Source organism: Falco rusticolus, chromosome Z, assembly GCF_015220075.1.
Source record: "Falco rusticolus isolate bFalRus1 chromosome Z, bFalRus1.pri, whole genome shotgun sequence".
NCBI lineage: Eukaryota > Metazoa > Chordata > Aves > Falconiformes > Falconidae > Falco > Falco rusticolus.
Window position 1 is genome coordinate 42,006,945 of NC_051210.1, and position 21,905 is coordinate 42,028,849.

The 21,905-nt window shown below is 43.0% G+C and overlaps 1 protein-coding gene across 1 annotated transcript in view; it reads left to right on the top strand.

The window, feature by feature from the left end:
* Window positions 1–7,758: 7,758 nt before the first annotated feature.
* FRMD3 (FERM domain containing 3) overlaps window positions 7,759–21,905 on the top strand; it is a 130,963-nt gene continuing 116,816 nt past the window's right edge. The window contains exon 1 of the mRNA XM_037374257.1: window positions 7,759–8,151. Coding sequence (XP_037230154.1) covers window positions 8,053–8,151 — 99 coding nt within the window. The 5' untranslated portion in view covers window positions 7,759–8,052. The remainder of the gene's footprint in view (window positions 8,152–21,905) is intronic.

Consider the following 21,905-nt stretch of genomic DNA (forward strand, 5'->3'; position numbering starts at 1 on the left):
AAAATTTCTCTACGTGCCATAACAGAAATTAATGCACTAGCATAAAGACTCCTCGAAGGGCTCAACAAATCAAAATCTGTTTGAACCTTGAGGTCATAAAATAATATTTTATTTATCTGCCATCTCAAGAGTGTAAAAAAAAAAAAAAGAACTACAGCGGTTTCAGTCCAGAGAAACAACTGGAGCTGCAGCACTGTGATTCAGAAGTGACCGTGAAAGCCAAGGGGCTGTGTCTGGTGCTCAGAACAGAGACAGGATGATACAGGGGTCCTTCTGCCCGGCAGTGGGAAGCTGCTGGCACATGTGGTGCTGGCGGCTTGCGCAGCCGCTGCTCGCAGCCCACAGTCATGTGCAGTCTGGAGTAATTCCAGCTCTGCTGCAGGGGCAGGCTGGAAATAAAGAAGACCACAGGGTCACCGGGAGGCAATTTTCTTTTTTCAGTCTCTTCAAAAAGAAATGGGGCATAGCTAAAGAGAACTTCAGGAGAGCTGTACTGTTTCAATTCCAGCCTAAGTGAGACTAAAAGTAGCTGCTGCAGGATTACATCTGTCACTTTGAAAGCTTCTGGTCTCCGTTGGAAGTACAGGTTTTGCAACAGATCTGTTATTTTATCATCTTATCTTGTATTTGTCTCCTCACACCCAGGGAGTAAAACTTAGGAATGCTGTAGTTCAACAGTACTTACGACAGCCACGCTGATGGAGGACTACCAGCTTTGAAAGCACTGAAAGCGTTACTGAGATGTAGCCAGCTGCTGCTGGCTTTGGGAAGTGGCGAGGAGAAAATACAGGTATCTTAAAGTGCAGCTCCTACAAGTTGTAAGATTACAATTACTGAGCAGTTATCAAATGATTGCTTTTGAAGTGTGCTTTCTTAGTATCTCTGATGTTTGTTGCTTTTGGTTAGTCCATATCTCTCCTCTGGATAGCCAAGCCTTCATTCTGCAATCACCTACAAGTGTACTTAGCTCTTACGTAAGAAAGCCACTCATGTGCAAAGAAGTTTAGCAACAAAGGTAATTGCAACTTTAAATCCTGTCCTTATTAGCTTTTACATAACTAAAAGAGCAGATCAATAAAAAGCAATAGTCTTTACAGTAATTTGCAAAGTAATTAATGACAAAAATCAGAAGCTATAAAGACAGTTATATCAGAAACTGAATACTGTTGCATATTATTATTCAAAAATCACGGTGCTAATTACTGTAATAACATACTCTGGATAGAGATTAGATGGGGGCAAGATTAACAAACTTGAAATACCTGTTGTATATGATACAGGTTTTTCCTGTACTTCTTAATTTGTTCACAAAATGTACTAGGAACCTGACATACTGCATATGCAAAGCAGGAGTTTTATTTGCTGGACTTCACCTTGATTTATGCGAATTAGACATGGTGTAATGTCCAGTTCCTCATACAGTCTCCAACTTTGAGGATCATTCCTAGTTGGAAAAGTGCTTTAAACACATCAGAAGTTAGACAACTACCAGTATAGACAAAGGTTGTAAAATTCCAAGTTGCATGATGGGAGTATTAAAAATAAGAATAACCTCAAAAGGAGAAAAGGAATTATAAAACCAGCCAAAACTGGTCTAAGCACTTTCAGCTGTTTCAAAGTGCATGTGCAGCAGCCATGGAAACAGGATGTTACTGCAAGCAAATTTTGCCCATCAGCATCCAAAGTCTCTCTGGTAGCAAGAACAGTATAAAAAAACACACCAAATTGTTGCGTGATGGGGATTATTTCTCTCCACTCATTGAGCAAGGCTTTTGGGATGCTGAGAGCTTTTCAAAACCTGGCTCTGCAAAGTCTGCTGGTCTGGCCACCCGGTAACCAATGCTAATGTAGTTTTTGTATATTTTATATTGAGTATTAGTGTTACAGTAATGATCAACTTTTACTCTTGTTTTTATCATCCCTGCAATGATAAAGCTGAAAAGATGTGACTATTTGGTGTAACATTAGACTGTGTTTTGGACTGGAGCCTTGCTAAACATTATTTAAACAAATACTGTTAAAAAAAAGGAGCTGTTCAGGCTATAGGTAGGCAATACCTCTTTTCTCCACCTGCCCAAACTGTCTGCAAATATATCTCTATCTACTTTAAAAATAAACTTTTTTGATGGGCAGATATGCGTTGCTATATCCCTTGTCTATGTACAAATACAGTCAGAAGAGCAGAGCTCTGATTTTCAGCTTGATCAGGAGATGCTGAGGGTCTTTATTCAGACTACTAAGCCACTGGTGTGGGAATGTTCTTTTAACTTGTCATAGACTGTGGAGATACATGGATATGGCAGCCACCCTGCATTACTCAAGAGACAATCAGGTTCCTGTAGGTACTGAATTAACTGTAAACATCTGAAACCACCAGTTGTGTCACATGCAAAACTTGTTAGTCTTTCAGCGGTGTAAGCTGCAGGGTTTCTCTGGGACTGTTAACAAGCCCAGAAGCTTACTGCATGGATTGTGTGAAAGCAATGAGAGAGAACCAGCAATGAAAGAAGTATTTGGGAACAAACGTGGTCCTCAGAGGAGAGGAACTCCTTGGAGAGGCAGCATGGGAAACTCTGAGAGAGTACGCTGCCTGCTTTCCTGACTACAGCATTAGAAAAACAGAACTGGCTATACGTTCCCTGAAAAGAGAAGAGTCTACCAAAGAAACATTTCAATCCCTATGGGTAAACACCCTGGCAAGTCCCAGGACCCAGTGAACCATGACAATTGTCTCACTGACTTTGTACCCTCTGAATCAAATGCTGGGAGCTGACATTTGCCTTCATGATAGTTGTCTTCTGTGGATTAAAATCAATGTAACATTTTCTTGAGTAAGCAACATTCAAGAATAGTATTGTGCAATACAGTTTAACTCAGATAAATGTTGATTGATACTTGAGCTTCCGGGTGACGTGCAGGAAGTTTGCTAAGAAGTTTGTATTCAACCCATGATTCTCTGCTGGAAGGGAGTACTGTAATGTTCTTCCTATACTTCTGAATTTTTGCAGAGATTTCTGAACTTCAGCAGTAAAAGACAATGCACCCTTCCGACTGTGAGCCATGGTTGTGGCTGCGCTCGTAACTACACACAAGGAATTTGGAGGCCAGCAGGACCACCGGTGTCATGCAAGCTGTGAGACATCCCTACAGATTTCAATAGGACTCTATGTCTTTTTGCTGGGGTAATTGTGGCTGAATATGTCACTGATAGCTCCGTATTTTTTAGTGGCTTTGGAGTGAGAGCATGTTTGCCTCACAATAGAAATTCCTTTTGAAGTACAAACATGAAAACCCCGAGTACTTTGGTACTGCTGTCAAATAATGTCCTGTTTTACAGATCTTGTTGCCCTCTCATTCATGCAATGCGTACTTGATGGTTTTGTGATATTTTTGTAATAAGGTAAAAGAAAGTAGAAACCCTATGTGAATTATAGTTTCAGCTTGTGACTCAACTCTGCCCTCATTGAAATCAGTAGAACTTTTGCTATTTAAATATTTTTCTTTGTAATTTATGTATCTTTAAATACTCTTAGGGTTTGTTATTATAGTTATAAGCATTATAGAAATATGCATTAATATTTTATATACAGTTTTCAAATTACTGGTGCAATATTCAGATGCCAGAGACCTTTTATTTCAACATGCAACCCCCCTCTTTTTCTTTACAATTGTTTTTTGCTATGAAGTGAAATTGATTTTTTTGCCTGTCAAATACTTACTTAAGAGTTGAACAAAAGCATCCCGTAGGTATGTATATATAACATTTATATATCTGTATATATAACATTTGATGAGCTTGTTTGTTTCCGTATTTTGAGTGCTGTCTAGTATGCCTAGATCTATTCAGTTGGCTCATTACTACTTCAGGCTTGGCTTCCAGAATTTTACTGGAAATATATACTTCCAGCACTGGAAATAAAATACTTCCAGTATTACACAAATACAGTGTGTGGCTCAAAGGCAATTCTATTGAAGATAACAAAGTATATGCACAAAAATTTTGGACCTTGGTATGAACAATGGGTCCTTCAGAAGTCACCCAAACCTACTTCTCTGTAACAGGACCTCTAGGACACCTAGGAAGCTAACTTTCCTGTGGACCTTACAACTCTGAGAGCAAAACTCACGCTTCCCTGACTATAGTAAACTGCTCCCTGGAGTATTGGTTCATTGCTAGCTCAGTCCTCCACCCTCCACTCTTTAGGATATGTTCTGGAGAAGCCTGATGTCCAGATCATCTGTCTTCAGCTGAAATATTGTAAAGCTGGGGTTCCTAATCCTATTGTGGGAGGGAAGTGGGTAAAATCTGAACTGTCCTAGACTTCATTTAATTCTAATGAAGTCACTGTTGTTTGCTTGTGGCACCATGATCTATGAGTCGCAGCTAATTGCTGTACATGCTGTATGGCTTGGCGGTGAGAACCTCGCAAAGGGCCCAAGCCCGAGGTGATGGGTAAGTGTGGGTAGAGTGGAAGAAGCTGAGTGTTTTGAGCAGGGCACCCCTGTGGGGGGCAGTGAAGTGTGTAGCGGCTCTACCCATGCTGGCACCCGAGGTCTGACCCAAGGCAGATGTGTTTACAGCTGCAGCAGTTGCATTTATGGGTTAGTCTTTGAGTATTGGACATTTTTTATACACACACACACACAAGTTTAAATTATAAACACTAACTTAAAAAGCTAAATTTGCTGTGATGATCAGTCACTGAAGGAAAACCCTTAATTATTGTGTTCTGTAACATGGCTCCATAGAGAATCATCCAGAACTCAAAGTACTGAAGCTCATCAGTGCTCTCTGCTATCCCTGAATCTAACTTCATATTTGGCAGCAATTCCTAGGTAAATAGGGAGTATAGGCTGCTGTCCCTTACTCCATTTGAATGTTCTCAGGCCAAAGCAAATTCATTCAGTGACCGTTTAGGTGAACAAAGAATGGGACTGTGGCTATTGCTTTGAGTGACAGTCCTGAGACTGATGAACCTCAAATGCATTTCAAGCATGTGCTTACCCACCAGCATTTGTTCTTGCAGCCGTAATTACCTGGTATTGAGTATCTCCCATCAGATCTTCCATGCTCTGCAGTGTGAAGCCAAGTGAGGGTTTGGATAGACCTCTCTGTAACATGCCGTGGTCTTGGCAGCAATAGCAGTAGCCAATAACCTTCCACTGACTCAGAAGTGGGTAGATGTACAAGCATTGTATTTTTATTTTTTTTATACTCCATCAGCTCAGCTTTACTGTTAACTGAATTGAATTTATCTTTGTGTTGCTTTGTGTTTTCTAATCTTGGCCATACTATTTAATGCTTGTTTCTGAAGTACCTGACTTTTCAGGTGACCTTTCCAAACACTAGCAGTGTAAGGACTGTTTGGTCTCCAAGATATGGCAGAAAAAGGGGTGGCTGCTGAAATATGTTTGTGGGTTTTCTTTGTAACTTGTAATAATATGAGACATTTAAAAGCCTTCTATTTGTAGGGGGGAAATAATAAAAAGGCCTTTAAAGCTTCATGAGTAAGGGAGGAATGGCAGTCCTGGTATCTGATGCAAAATCCATCTGATGGATTTACATCCTGCAGCTCCAACTGGGCAGTGTTTCCTTTCATTGCCTGTTTTTTTTCCCTATGTGTGGAGTATTTCGTTGTGATGGTTTTATTTCTTTGGTGACATCCTGCTGGTTGGCTACTGTATTCAGTGCTAATAGTGACTGTATTTCTGTGGTAAATGAAACATAGAAATCTGTTACATGTCTCACAAGTTCTCGGGCTCCTCAAGTCTACATGGTATGGGGCATCACAAGCAAATAAAGTGTCAGAAGGACATGAATGATCTGTCTTTAAAGCAGGCAAGAAAAGTTATGCTGAGCTTTGTGCAGCTGCAGCTGTGCTGCTGTTGGTACACACCAGTCCACACTTGCTGTGTAAGTCAGTTTGGAGATATGAATTTCATGCTGCTGTCATCACTGTGTCTGTAACTTAGAACCCCTGGGAAGCTCGCCCCTCTCCACGTGGTTTTGACAGTAAAAAGAAAAACCCTCTGACAGTGGTAGACTTTGACCTGCTCCCTAAAGCTTCATCATTGTCTCAGCTCCCTCTTCTGGTTCCCCTTTTGGATGGAGAAAGACTGTGAAAGATGGAGATGCTGCGGAGACTGAAGGGAAAGGTAAAATACCTGGCTTAGAAAGAAACGATTCCTTCTCTATTGTAAACAGGAAAATCTGTGTCGCCTGACACTCAATGCACACATAAGCTGAAATCCTGCATCTGCTGCGTTCCCACGCTGCAGGACTGCAGGACAAAAAGTGTTACTTTATTACTCACAAGTGGGTGCCCGCAACTGGTGTCTCAGCTGATAAGGTCCTTCTTCCATATTTTGTGGGCTCACTGTGGCTATTGAGGTGAATAATCTGTTTTAAATACTCACTGATTTGCGTCACTCTTCACTGTGCAATTGAAAGCATTTCTTATTTACAAGAAGCATATACTTACCATTTTTCTTTTATGTTCCACGTTAAAGGGCTTTGCGTATGTATTAGCTGGCAGCAGTGAGCGTTATGTACTTCTCTTTTGTTTGTGGTTGTATTTCCTGCTGTTAGCAGTCCAGCAGAATGCCAAAGGAAGAAATTTACAGCAGTAGCAGCACTTAGGCTTTCCTATTGGCCTTTCAAAAGGACATAATATCTTGGTTTAAAGCTGTTAAATGTATGTATTGAGGGCTGTGCTTATAGCAGAATTTTGTTACGGCCATGTTTCTCAGTATTTCCTGATGCATTAATGCTAGCTCCAAAATACGCAAACAGACCCTCTGGGATATTAGTGTAATATGAAAATACCAAACACACAGTTGTAGACATTACAACAAACCCGTCTAAGGCTTAGGTATATAGATCTGTAAAAAAGGGGTTTTAGAGGTTGATTCGCTTTGACATTTTCCACTCACATGGAACTATTTTCAAAATATGGAAGTTTACAAGCGATCATGGACAACTAGGCAAAATGACTGAAATACACCTTGTGTGTGGCTGTCAGTACTCTTTTTCTCTTTGCAGACACTTCTGGACACATCCCCTTTTGCACTGGCTGTTTTTCATTTCGCACAGAAAAAGGGGGTGCTCCTTTTTCGCCACAGTGCTGATCCCTGTTTCAAGGCTGGTCAACTTCAGCGCTTGCTTCCTGCAAGGTTTTGCACAAATGTGTGTAGTCTTTTGTGGTGGAGAACGTAACGCTGAAGGCACGGGATGCTGTATTTTCTTTCCCACTTGCACAGCAAATGGGATGAAACTGCTCCTCCCTCAACAACCATTCTTTTCCCCGAGGAAACAAGTTTCCAACACCTGCACTCTTAGAAGAAGTTGCATTGTGATTTCTTCCCTTTCCTTACAGTGCAGCCACCTTCTTTGGTCAATTTTGTTATATATATATAAAACTATATGTATATAAAACTATACATATATAAAACTACATGTTTTTCACAGGGTTCTCTGGTCCTCCTCCTGTGTCAGCCTGTGTTGGGGTACCCCGGAGACCCACGCTACGGTCGGGCAGGCGGCATGGGGACTTCACTCCCGGCTCTGCAGGGCACCGGGCACTCCCCGCGAGTGCCGGTCGCTCAGGTGCGCTCCAAGCCAGGCGAAGCACAGGCCGGTGCCGGGGAGGGCAAACACACGCGCGGGCCATTTCCCTTTCCCCAGCCCGGCGGCGCGGCGCCCCGCGGGGCGTCTCGCCAGCGCCGGTGGGGCGGGGGAGCGCGGGGTGCAGGTGAGGGCACAGCGGTGCCCCCGCGGGCCGTGCCGTGCCGTGCCGCACCGCGCCGCGCCGTGCCGTGCCGTGCCGTGCCGGGGGCGGGCGCAGGAGGATGCTGAAGCCGGCGAGCGGAGCTCAGTTTGACGCAGCGGCGGCCCCAGCCGCGGCGGGCGGGCGGATGGCGGGCGGCGGCGGGGCGCCGCGGGGCTGAGGGGCGGCGCCGCCGCCGTGCCGCGCCGTGCCGTGCTCGGCCGGGCGCCGCTGCAGGCTGGCCCCCTGCGGCTGCCTGCGGGGCGGCGGCGGGCGGGCTGCAGGCATGATCCGGTTCCGGAGCTCCAGCATCAGGTCGCTGAGCGCGGAGATGAAATGCACCGTGCGGCTGCTGGACGACTCCGAGATCTCCTGCCACATCCAGGTGCCGGCGGGGAGAGGGGCGGCGGCGGCGCGGCTCGGCTCGGCGGGCGGCGGCACCCCGGCCCGGGGGCGCAGAGCCGGGCCGGGGCGCGGGCGGCGGCTCCCCGGCGCGGAGCCCGTCTTAGGGCCCGAGCGGCGGCTCGGCGCGGCCGCGGCAGGAGCTGCCCGCACGCCCCGTTCCCCCTGCGCGGAGCTCCGCGGAGCAGCTCCGGCGCGGGCAGCCGGGTCTTCGCCGCCGCCTCCCGCCGCTACGCCACGGCGTTGCACGGCGCGGCGCGGAGCCCGCCCGGCCGCCGCTGGGGTCCGCCGCGCTCCGGTACCCCAGGCACGGCGTCCCCGCGGGCAGCAGGAGCCCGCCGGGCTGCGGCGCCCCGGGCGGGGAGGGGACCCGGCGGCGCCTTGCCCGTCCCGCGGCGCGCTGTCGGAGCGCCCCGGTGGGCACTGCTTGCAGCCGGGCCGGCGGGGGACCCCCGCCTGGGCAGCCAGGCCCGCGGCGTGCGGTGGCGGGCAGCGCTGGCACCGGGGTAGCGGGCAGAGCTCAGGGTCCTGCTCCCGCTGCCCCTGCATTTACGGCAAAGGATAACTTGCGGAAGGGTTTTCCATGAGTGCTGGTACTTGTGCAGTTGGAAAGAAGGCAACTTTGCAGCAGCCCTTCTCCCTGATTACTTGGTCCCTTTTTATTCCTCCAGGTAATAAGGGTAATGGGTGAAGAGTAAGGAGGCTGTGCATTTCTGTTGGAGCAGCAGTGCTTGTAGCGTGTGAAAGCAGAGGGGTGTTGTAGGTGTCCTAACGAGACCTGTGCTCTGGTGTGTTATGGACGTCTTACAGATTCTTAAACTGCAAGCGTTAGAAACTAAGTTACTCTGAAATTTCCATTGCAGTCATTACTGAGATTAACTTGGCATCCAGATTGGAAGATGTGTGTGGTCTTTTGGGATGTTGTTTGTCATGTCCAGTTGATCTTTCTGTCTTGCTGGTAGTAGGAAATACCCACAGCTTGAAATCAGGTTGGTGGTCTTGTATGAAGGCCAACTATGGCTGAAAAAATCAAGTGCCATGAGATGCAAGCTACATTTTTGCTTGCACCAAATTCTGGTTTTCATTAGTTGCAACGGAGCCATTTAATAGTAGAACAGAATAGAATAGTTCCAGTCGGAAGGGACCTGTGATGATCATCTAGTCTGACCGCCTAACCACATCAGGGCTGACCAAAAGCGAAAGAATATTATGGAGGCCATTGTCCAAATGCCTTTTTTTAAGGTACTGACCAGCATGGGGCATCAACTACTCTCGGCAGCCTGTTCCAGTGTTTGACCACCCCCTCAGTAAAGAAATGTTTCCTACTGTCAAGTCAGAACCTCCCCTGGCACAGCTTTGAACCGTTCCCACACGTCCTGTCACTGGATCCCGGGGAGAAGAGCTCAGCACCTCCCTCTCCACGTCCCCTCCTCAGGAAGCTGTGGGGAGCAATGAGGTCACCCCTCAGCCTCCTTCTCTCCAAGCCAGACAAACCCAGAGTCCCCCGCCGCTCCTCACAGGACATGTCTTCCAGCCCTCCCACCGGCTCCGTTGCCCTCCTCTGGACACGTTCCAGGACCTTAACACCCTTCTGAAACTGTGGGGCCCAGAACTGCACACTGTGCTCGAGGTGAGGCCGCACCAAGGCCAAGTACAGCGGGACAATCCCCGCTTCTGACCGGCTGGTCATGCTGTGTTTGATGCCCCCCCGGACGCGGTTTGCCCTCCTGCCGGCCAGGGCACGCTGCTGACCCACACTGAGCCTGTGTCAGCCAGCACCCCCAGATCCCTCCCTGCAGGGCTGCGCTCCAGCACTCCTCTCCCAGTTCATACTCGTGTACTACTTAACACTCAAACAGCATGTAGCCTGGAAGTAACAGGAAATTGCTGAAACATCTTGTACCTGTACCATTGTAGTGCTCTTGTTAATGAGTAGCGTGGTTATGAGGTCATGGCTTTAATGGGTAAGAAGCAGAATGGCCTTCAGAATCTTTTATCAGAGCTTAATGAAAGCTTTTAATGTGGCATCTTTAAAAATGAGTCTCTTTAAACAACGATGAATTCAAAGTCAAAATCTAAGGTGGTGTCATTACAACTCTGTAGGTTTGTAGTACTCAACAGATTTACACTTGTTAAGAGTATGTCCTTTGATGCCCAAAGGGTAGAAAAAAAAGTCGTTACTTTAGGTGTTGCGTTGTACAGGGTGAGGTAATTAGCTCAGAACCAGTTGAATCATATTGCATCCTTGTGGCTCATTGCGCATTTAATGCATGCAGGGGAAAAGTGTTTTACGCCAAAGTTCACAGTGTTTTAACTGTTACAGTTCTAAGGGTAATCCTGAAAATTGAATTCTATTATAAACTCATCTAGAACTTGTTTTCCTGAGTCTGCACACTGACCAAAAATATCTAAAAGGTGGGAATGGCTCCTGTGTTTGTTTTTTTTTTTCCCCCTAGGATTTTTGGGTACTGAAATTCTAAAAATGTAAATGCAGATCTTAGTATGAGGAACTACTTCACTCTTGGTCACTTCAGCAGAAACATGCAATTAATGGTAACATGTTATTGTTCTGAGTTACCTTTCCCTCTTTCCTGTGCCTCATGCTTCTAGCTGCTTCGTCCTCTCTATAGACAGCTACCCCTTATCTAGCACTGTATATACAGAGGAGATATAATTTAGCTGTAGAATTTATTTATCCTCTTGTGTGTGTGTAGCTATTAAGACACTAGACTAATAAACCCCAAACCACTCAACTTCTTTCCTTTAGTGTCTTGATCAGATCTGTATTTGAACTTCATAATGTGGACAAGACTTGCTAGGAGTTTTCAGAGTGCTACCATTTCATTTCTTAATGGAAAAAAATAAAAGTTGGGAGTTAGTTGTGTATATGCATATCGATGCATATTCAGCGGGTCAAGACAGCCCAGATGATGTGCTGCTGGGTTGACAGCAGAGATGCCAGGGCTGCACCAGCTGGAGCATATTGGACAGCTGTGTTTTGGTCATTAAGAGGATAAGAAGGCCTAATTCTACAACACTGAGAAATGCCAACAGAGTCTCTTAAGGACACAGGATGCAGTAAGGAATGGTGACAACAGAAATTCTAGCTGTGTATTTTCAGGGGGAAAGGAGGGGAGATACGCAGCTAGTCTGGATGGTGATGTATGTAGCTGAGGATCTGCTGAATTTTAGCACACTAGGTTTTGCCAAACCCTACTTTTTCAAGTATATCTTTCCAGCAGTTGGCTTGCACATGTGGGCTAGTATCAGAGGGCTGCGGTACCACTAGAGTGCAGAGATGTCTGCTAACTAAAATCTTTGCAGGTAGTGTAGATCTTTGGCCCTACAAAATGTGCAACCAAAGTCGTGTGTTGCTCAGCTAAAACATTGGGAGCTGGTGTTAGAAAAGTAAGCAGGTGCAGATGTATTCAGGTGTTGCATAAGTATGTGTAGTTTTTTCCTCTCTGTGTAAATTTCATAGTGTTAGGTAGGAAAATAAAATACGTTTTTCTTTTTATTATTAAAGTTCTTTCAAAACCATGTTTCAGCAAACCAACAGGCTAACAGAGCCTGCTTTTGGAAATTCCATTTTATAGCAAGCAAGCTAGTAACAGCATATGGGGTGGTGTAGGGAGAATCAGAGATGAATCATGCGTTACAGACTCCAGCCAACTAGTTATTGAGCTGTGCAGCTGCCATGTAGGTCACCAAGTTGCTCAAGGCTAGGTTTGCAGCTCAAAGGTCGGGATTCAGTGTGTCGTCCTCTTCATCTGAGAGACTTTGTGACTCTAAATTAGCTAAGTGGTGACAGACATAGGAAGGGGCTGAGGCCCAAGGGGTACTTAACTTGTGGTGACATTTAGTTTCCCATGATTTTTGTTTGTGAAGCCTCTCTGGGACCTGTATGTCGGGCACTCTTACAGCAGCAGTAGAGTGAGTTGTAGTGGCACAGCTAAAACAGAGAGGTTATGAAAAACAGCCTGAAGGGCCAGTGGCCACGGTCTGTTCCCATGTGCAAGAGAGAGAGATGCCCTGTTTGTGCAGCCTGCCTGATAAAGCACAGAACCAAGGCTTGAAAGAGGGCAGTTGGAACTATCGGAAATGTGTCTGGAGCAGCAGGAAGACCTCCTTTCTGAGGGTGCTAGTGTGATACTTTCTGAGTCATTGACATAAGGATCACTTTACTCCCATTTTTGCAGGCTTCATGCAGTAACTTCACGCATCTAATTAACCTTTTAGTAACAATAGCCTAAACATTGCTTGTGATTTAACCCCACTTTGTCAGGAAGCCCCAGGCAGCCGATCCCTCCCTCCCTCCCTCCCCTCGGTGGGATGGGGAGAGAATTCAAAGAGTGAAAGTGAGAAAACTCATGGGTTGAGATAAAGACAGTTTAGTAGGTGAAGCAAAAGCCGCATATGCAAGCAAAGCAAAACAAGGAATTCATTCACCACTTCCCATGGGCAGGGAGGTGCTCAGCCGTACCCAGGAAAGCTGGGCTCCATCACATGTAAGTTACTTGGGAAGGCATACACCGTCACTCCAAACGTCCTCCCCCTTCCTTTTTCTTTCCCCAGCTTTCTTTCCCCCCAGGAGACACATATGAGCACGTGTCATATGATATTCCATACCATTCCCTTTGCTCAGCTGGGGCCAGCTGTCCTAGCTGTGTCCCCTCCCAACTGCTAGTGCCCCCCCCCAGCCTGCTTGGTGGGGTGGGAAGAGGAGCAGAAAAGACCCTGGCTCTGGGTAAGCCCTGCTTACTGATGATGAAAACATCCCTGGTTTATCAACACTGTTTTCAAATCCGAAACATAGCCCCATACTAGTCACTATGAAGAAAATTATCTCTATCCCAGCCAAAACCAGCACAACTTCTTAAATAGGAAGGAAAAAAAAAATTTTTGACCTGTCTTATTCTGTAAGATTACTTGTGCTTAAGTTGTGAGTAAAGTTAACTTTCAAGGTCCTGTTATGGTAAACTGTTTGTTATTAAATATGTAAGTGTACCTTGGGTTCAGTGGTGCCACTGGCATGTTTTAAATAAGGCAAGGGCCCAGTATACCTCATTTAATTGAAGTGACTACTGCTACTACTGCTTTTAATTTTTTCAAAATATGAATGTCTATTAGCTACTATTATAGCTCTGGATTTATTTATCTATATGAGGTTAATATAAAATTACAAGCTCACTCTAGAAAAATGCCACTTTTAGTACATTACTTAATTTTTAAATGAATAGAAGTTTTATTTTACTCCTTCAGCTGCTCAGATCCAGCTGTGCAAAACTGGAGTTAAGGTTGACATGAATAAGGCTTTTCTCCCAGCTGGAGCTTATTATTGAAAGTGGTAGTGGACTTTGCTGCCTGCTTGTTTAAATGTGGAAGTACTGTATGACTGGATCTCCTTGTGCCTCAGCCTATGTGTAAAACTGTGTAGTAATGGGGCCTTTGTAATGACACAGGTTTTGCTTTGTATGAGCTTTCCAAACAAAAATCTGTCTGGATGCCCCCAAAAATATCACCTGGCTACAGTACTGATTTTTTTAATGTGTCTAAATGATTATTTGATTGTCGTTTAAAGCACAAGCTTGAATTTCTGTGTGTCCAGCTTTTGAGAAAGGAGAACACATAATTTTTAAAACCTGGTTTAGAAATCAGGAAGAAAGGAAGCAGGGCAAAGTTTTAGTTTACTCATGTTCTGTTCTTAGATATTTTACCTTTTTCGCGTAAGTAAGAATGAGGATGACAAAGTCTGAGAAGGCTCAGTTGGTTCTGCTGCTGCTGGTCCAATAGGGTAAGATGGCCTTGTGTCTTTTTAATCTTAATTTAGGAGTGGCTTCTGTACAGTTTGAATATTGCTGCCTGCAGTTTAGCTAATAATTTCCTAGCTTGACTGCCCACCACCCCACCCCTCCCCCCCAAATGTGACACACACTGTCCTGTCTAGTTCTTTTTGTAGCACATTGATGAGTGGAAACCCACCTTCTTCCTTAATATTTTCTGCTTTGTCTGCGACTTGCAAGCAGATGCTAAATTTAATAGAAATCTGCTAACCAAAGAACTCTCTTTATAATTCCTATCTCTCATAAAGTGTAAAAACCAAAACAACATGCCAAGGCAGGCTGGAGGTAAGAGTAGTGACCACGTATCTCACTGTGAAGATACGCTGAATGTCAGTGATTTGGAAAAATAAGTGGGAAGGGAAGGCAGCTTGAGAATGAAAAGAGCAGAGAGGCTAGAGATGAGAAGGTGGCAGAGAGCCATAGTTGTGGAAAGGGAAAGGTTAAGGGATTATGTAGACAGCAGGCAGGAGATTTAGTGAATTTATATTTATCCTCTAAGCGATGTCAGAACTGTAACCAGCAAGCGCCTTGTGCTGCTGGGATGATGCTGTAATGAATGGATCCAGGTAGTCAGACAAGAAAAGGAAGGGGATGCAAGCTAGGATGGGTTCTGTGCTGTGTTATGTTGACACATTTTAGAAACTGCACACTAGGGCTTGTATTCCTAACTTCATGCTTGAGACTTTAATAGTACAGTTACAACCGGTACTCTTGATGAGGGTTGCGAATGGGAAGCCTCTCAAATTAAGCCAAGCCTGTGGGTTAAAGGTACCTTTGTTGTCATTTTGTGTCTTTGGTTAAGTTTGCAGTCATGTGTTTTCTTTCTAATAGTGCTTATGGATGTGCCCTTAGCTCCTTCCAGGGCTGAAAAGGTAACAAGGATTAGAAGGTGCTACTGTAAAGTTACTAAGGTGTTGGGAGTTCTCATTACAAATTAAGAAATTAATTGTCTTGATGGGTTTTGCTGAGTGTTTGTGAAGTTCAGCGTTTGCTTCACATTGGTTTCTGTATCTCTGCTAGGTGAAAGGCACATAGATATGTGTAATACTTACGTGATGCTACCAATTCATAAACTCTGTTGTTCTTTCTTGTTTTTCTAAAATTGAAATACTTACAAAGCTGGTTTGCACAAGACATATACTAAACTGCAGCTGAGCTGCTTTTGTGTTGGATAAAGGCTATTAATGATGTTGAATTAGTTTTTTTCCGCAGTCCATGTCTGATAGTGAACAAACTCTGAAAATTCCTGATCTTAAAGATTATGATCTTCCCTTTTAGTTTAGCTGTGTATTTTCTGTGTATTGCTATTGGTGTTGTTATTCATGTTTTGATTGCTAGTAAACTGTGGTGGTGGAACTTAGATGTGTGCTTAAGGACTTGCCCAATGCAGCGTTGAAGGTCAACCTGTATTTCAGTAAAATCAAACAGTGTAGATGGTCAGTATTTTAATGTATTTGTGAGGCCTGGTGCTGCAGTGTGGAGGAAAGAAATACAAAAAATGCAAGTATCCTTAGACAAAGTTTGCTAGTTAACAGTGGCAAGCTACAAGTATAGTTACTGATTTAAATTATATTTTCACTTTTACCCATCTTTGATTTTTCTTACAGCTGTGAATAAATGTATTCACATTCTTTATTGTCATACATGTTTGGACACTGGCTGAACAGTAGAGGTGGAGCTGTTTGATAAAAAGACAACGGGAAATTCAATAATACAATGCAGCATAGTTTAGATCTCCAAATTGCAAATGATCAGTTTGATCCTGTGAGGTGAAGAGTGGCCCCTGTGAGGTACAGGGTGCTTTCTGCTTGCAGGAACTTCATGTACTCTTCTTGAAAGGGCTTTTGGCACCTTATGAGGCTTTGTCTTCTTGCTGTCATCTGTCTAGGTATCTTCAGTGCACTGATACAGATCAAATATAAGAGGCAGCTGGGAAGGGATCATTTGACAGAATTGATTGGCCTAAGATTAGAGTCAAAATGAATCTTTGTTGAGGAAGTACTGTATTTTCACTTTTTCATCATATTTGCCTAGATTGAATTTTCTGTATAGGTCCAGAATGATTTAATAATGTATATCAATGATCCTGAAATTACCTGTAACAGAAGAGCTTAGTGCCTTTTCTATGGGAAGGTGAAATAGGGAGTCTGGATTTGACTTGCATGGTTGTTGCTGGTCCCCTGGAACAGACGGTATATTAAAAACTCAAGGTTTGAACACTTAGGTTAAAGAACAGGAGGAATGGAAGCTGATTCCTCTTCTGCCTCAAAAAAACCCATCAAAACCCCAGGTGGGTTGGGAGGACCAGAGTAATTCTTTCTGTGATATAGTGCTGGTTTTCTGCAGCAGAGGTCTCTGTCCTTCTGGGTATTTTTGCTTATTAAATCAAACATACTGAAAACAGCTCTCTTTATCTTCCTGTTACTCCCTCTCTCTTTTTGTACTCCCCCTTCACTCCCTGGTGTGGGTAATATCAGCCTGCTGGCAAGGTTCATATCGTCCAGATAATCTTTCTCTCCTTTCCCTGTTAAAGTCAAGCAGCCACCAGACGACTTCTATTGTGTATTTCCCTGCTGGATATGGAAAATATCTCCTCATACTTCTTCCTTCAGCAGAGGCTGATTATCTGTTCCTTTGTTCTGTCTTTGCCTAAGTAAAGCCTTATTTTTCTCCTTAGCCTTGCCTTCTCAGAGACCCTTTCTAGACGTTGCAAATCACCTTTTTGTTCCTATCAGATTAGCTTGTTCTCGCTCTTTTTTAATTCATCTGATAGTAAAACCACAATTATAATAATTCAGCAGTAATTAATTTATTATTTTTTTTTCTTTCTGGCATAAAACTTAAATAAATAAATAAAAAAGCCCCAAGCATTCTTTTCTTCCTTTACTCCTCCACTGTAAATTGATTGTATCCTTTCCAGCTACTGGCATTCAGTTCATAAAAGTGTTGCTGTTCTCCGCTTTTCAGGGTTTAACATGTTGTTTTTGTGTTGATAACCACATCTAGGCATCTCAGTGTGCTGTTAAGATAGATGCTGTTTTGCAGCTCATGGTTAATTATGCCAGTAGTAGGCCAAGTGTAAATAGTAATTGTCCTATTCATGGTTGCGGTTCATGGGAGTTACTGAGAAACCCAGCTAAGGAGGACCCAGGGATGACAAATGAACATGGATACTCTAGTACTGTTATCTTTCATGGAAGAGCTTCCCATGACTGAAAGTAATACTTGAAACTTGAGATAAAATGTATCATACCAATCTGTATAAGGGTAAGTATATGTATAAAATTTCTCAAGATCGCTCACAGCCAGGAATGAGATGGTATGGGCTACACACCATGCGTTCTTTTTCAGCAGAAGGGTTTGCAAACAGAAGTAATTCCTGCAATAATTGGAAATCTGTCCATTCGAGACAGTTGTAGTAAGAAACATAAGTATTAAGTGGCTGCAAAATGATTGCTCTTTAAAGGCTTCCTTTGAAAAAATGTTAAATGAGTCAACATCTTCATTTAAAACATTTGTTATTTTTTCCTTGTTTACTTAAACTCCAGGAAGAAGTAGGCAATCTGGATTAAAGGCATGCTTGCAGACATATTATCTCACAATGATATTTTCCCTATAACAACTCTCTTTGGAAGAGAATTGTGCTTTAAAAAAGTTTTGCAAGATTTGCACCTGGCCATTTTTTGTCTGATGTTGTAATATGTAAACTTACTGTAAAAGGACCCATGTTGCAAAGATAACTTTGGGTATTTCTGACAACACTGTGTAAAACCTTTTTCATAGAGCCAGTCTGTGTGCATGCTTTTTTTGGTCTTTCATGTAACTGCAACAGAAGCAAAAAAGAAATGGGGTTGCAAAATGAAAACAAAACCCCAATCCCCTCACCCCCCAAACCCAAACAGTATCAGGAGAATTTACAACAGGATTTAATAATTAATTAAAGAGACCAAAAAGCAGTTGCAAGCAATTTCAAGTTAAAGGTGACTTCCTGTGGAAATTAATGCATGAAGTTCAGTAGCGATATATTTGTATTGTTTCCAAGCACAGAGGCTAATCAAATGTTTTTGTGTCCAAAACAGAGTGTCTGTGTGTGAGCTGCCTTTTAGGAATGGTTCCTGGACCATTCTATCTGTCAGGCAGTGCCTGGGAACTGGTCAGAAAGAATGCTAGTTACACAGACTGGGTTTTTGTCAGGGAATGCCCTAAGAGTTTGATAGCACAGGTGGTAGATTTCAACACCCCAAAATGCTTGAATGGTTTTAGTAGTTTTAGTCTAGATGCAATCTCTGTTTTAAAAAAGAAAACACCACGGAGATGCACAGAACATACTTTTAATCCTATTTCTTTAAATTTTCTGGAGTAAAAGGCAGCTGATCCTTGGCTTTCACCTTGTTACTTAAAAATTGGTTAACAAAGATAAATACTTCACAGTCAGAGAGTGATGGTTGCTCTTGCGTTAAACGGGACAGTTACCTGGGGTGTGAGCTGAACTCTGAAGCTGTGCACTGCCAGCCTGAACTTAGGTGGCTTCAGGGATTTACCTCGAGACACGCTCAGTGTGCCAACAGAGGTGAGTGCACCAAACACACTGACCCTGCTTGCTTCAGCTCCGTGTGAATTTTCTTCAGCTCCATCCTGGGAAAAGGAAGGAAACAGCAGAGGCTTTTACAGACCGTGCCGTGAGTGATTCAGCATGCAGACTCATCCGCTCACGTGAAATCGCTCCAGCAGCTTGCAGTGCCCCTGCCAGTTGCGAGGTGCGGATCCACAGAGGCTTTTCTGTTTTGACTGGAGAATCTACTCAACCTGACCTACTGGTCAGGATTTCTGGATTAGTTTTCTCATACAGTCTGGCAGCTGGTACTTTACAGCCACCAGAACAGAGAAGACTTGAAACGAATCATCAGTCCCCAAACCAAACACAGTTGCTGCTCGTGGGCATTAAAGCAAAAAGAGTGGCCTATCTAAGTGAAAAATAAACAATAATTACACAGTTTCAGGACAGTGTGTTCAGCACAGTTACAGTTAATCTTTGTGTGTGGGTTACATGCCCCAAATAAGTAGCAATTTTTGTCTTGCATCTTCTTGAGAATCAGAGGCTGGTTTGTATATTGCCCCAGAAGAGTTCATGGTGTGATTTCAGGGAAAACACAGTAAGGGAATGCTTAATTCATATTGTGATGATGGGACTGCACAAATTAATTTGTGCCATTGGCCTGACTTTACACTTAAGTAAAGGGGGGAAAAATACTACTGTAGAAGAAGAAATTCCAGGAGTTCGATGCTCATATGTGTGGAGAACAGAACAAAGCTCCAGTTGTGTAGAGATTTCAGCAGTGACGTGGTGTATTGCAGAGAGGATTGACTACGCCCTTTCAGTGTTTGCACCTTCTTTTGTTTTATTCTGTTATTTAGAAACGCTTTCCAGTGGAAGAACACATAGCTCATAAATCTATGATCCCAACTGCTAAGGTAATTTTTACGAATCTGTTTCCCTCTATATTTTTTACTTCATGTTTGCTTTGAGGTGTCAAGGGGTGAAGTCCGTTGCAGTACAGTTAATGTCCATTGCAGTTTGTTAAATGACTTGCCATCTCCCTTCTCTGTCAAAGTCTTGAGGAGCTTGTGAATGTAGCAAAACCCACAGGCGGCTGGGTTGGATTGGGGTGGGGGGGAAATATGAGTTGTAGTTCTGCTCTGCAGACCCATTGATTTTCATTTCTACTCCTGTCTTCCAGCAGCACTTAGTTTACTGTCTTCTCCATCGTAGACAAAGATATCAATACCATGCCTAAACACAGACGCCTGCTGAGGCTGTCATCTAACTCACCAGTTGCATTGCTTTTTCATTGCCCTTTTCTTCAGTCCTCCAGACAGTTTTCAGTCCTTTTCACAATGCTTTTATTCATGGCACTTTGAAGTTATGATTTCTTTTCTTTTTTTTTTTTTTTTTTTCCTTTTCTTTTCCTTTATTTTTGGAAGTGGGGCTGTACACTCTCTTGGATACACAACAGAAACCTAGATCAGTTGATCTATATCAGTTGATAAACATCATTCCCTGGTTTGCTGATTCCTGTAATTATTTCAGAGAGAATGTTATACATTCATACTAATCATTGCTTACTTTTGTGTTATTGAATTTTTTTTCCCCACCAAAGTGATTTTTTCAGTCATCATTTTGATGATGATCTGGAGTTAGTCTTTGGGCAGTGTTTACCAGAAGTACTGTTTTTTGAAGTTTCATGCTGTATTTTGGTGTGGTGGTTTGGTTGTGGTTTTTTTTTTTCTTGTAATCTTTTGTAGTTTACTGTCTCAATGAATTATCTTGACTCACTGGTTATAATTTTTTTGCTCTTGGTAACATACTTTCTGCACAGGGTAATATCTGTGTGTTTATATATAATCTAAATAATTTGTATATATGTGTGTTTATATACTTCCTGTAACTTACCTGTAATGGTCTGTATCATTGTGAGGCTTTTATGGTATCCTGGTTGTTTGTAAATCTTTGTTTTGCTAACTGCAATTTATAACAATCAGGTTTTATAACAACTAGATCGTACCTCGGAAACTTAAGTTTCTTCACCTTTTTGCTCGTTCACTAATTTATTCTTACTGATTTAATTTCTTTTCATTGATTTTAAAATCAGAGAAAAATCTTCATTTTCATGGTCTGCTAGGCTGACCTCTCTCAAATTAGTTTTTTTTCTGTCTTTTCCAAAGTCTTAATGGAATTTATGTTGTTTTTTTTTAAATTGAGATCCAGCGTTTTCAGTCTTCATGCTACAGATTTTTGCCCATTCTTTACATTTGCACTGGTACGTGAAATCCTGAATGATACTGGAGTTGTTCAAGAATAATGGAAATGTTTCTGTGTCCTGCAGGGGTTTTCATACAGCACGAGGAAACAAATCCTTTTTGAAAACTAAACCTCCCTTCCTCCCAGATGTACTTTCTGTTAAAACTCTTAGCACTGCTAACATACTCTTCTGTATGAATATTCACATCTTTTACTTTTTTTTCTTTGTGCTTGAATTTATTTAGACATCCTGTCCTGTTTACAGAAAGTGATGCAGTTTTCGTCAGGAGGTGATAAGCAGTTCAGTGAGTATCTTGTGTCCTGAAAGAACAGACAAAAACTGAGTTTTTTTATTCATAGCTTCAACATCTGTCTTCTTACAGTTCTTTTTCACTCTGTGAATATTTATGCTGTTGTTGCTTTGTGTTCAGAGCTATCAGTGTAGTCTTAAAAAACACAGGAGAGTTTTCCTTTTCAGTTTTTCCTTATGTAGCTAGTATTCTGAGGATGAAGAGTTTTTGTTGCATTTGGTGAGTTTCCATTAACTTGCTTTTAAGAGCTCTGGCTAGCTATATCTTTTATTGATTAGGAAATGAAAGAGAAGATGCAGATGTGGATTTAGGTGCTTTCCCCTTCTTTCTTCTTCTCCCCGCCATCCATTCACAGGAGGAACTTTTGGTCATTTTGAGGGCGTTGATTTCTAATAGTGATTTTGGTCCCCTCCTTATGCTTAGCCAAGCTGTCTTTTGGTGGTACTCCAAGAAAGATGAAAACTCTATCAGGTGTTAGCAGGTAGATGTCCAGACAGGTTGCTAGTTAGAGCTATGATGTCCTCGCTCCTCTCCTGCCTCAAACTGACCTGTGTGCTTCTCTTACTTGCTGCCTGTCTCAGTGTTACTAGTAATATTTGTATTATGCTTTTCTCTATTAATCAAACCTCTTTACTTTCAGTCTTGGCCACTCAGGTACTCTGTTGAGAAAGGAAATACTTCTCTCTGTGCGAGGCATCAAAGTTCCTCCCCCCGCCCTCCTAGTTTCTGTTTTTTTAAAGAACAAGCCCATAGGCAAGGTGACATGTAAATCCTTTTTGAAATT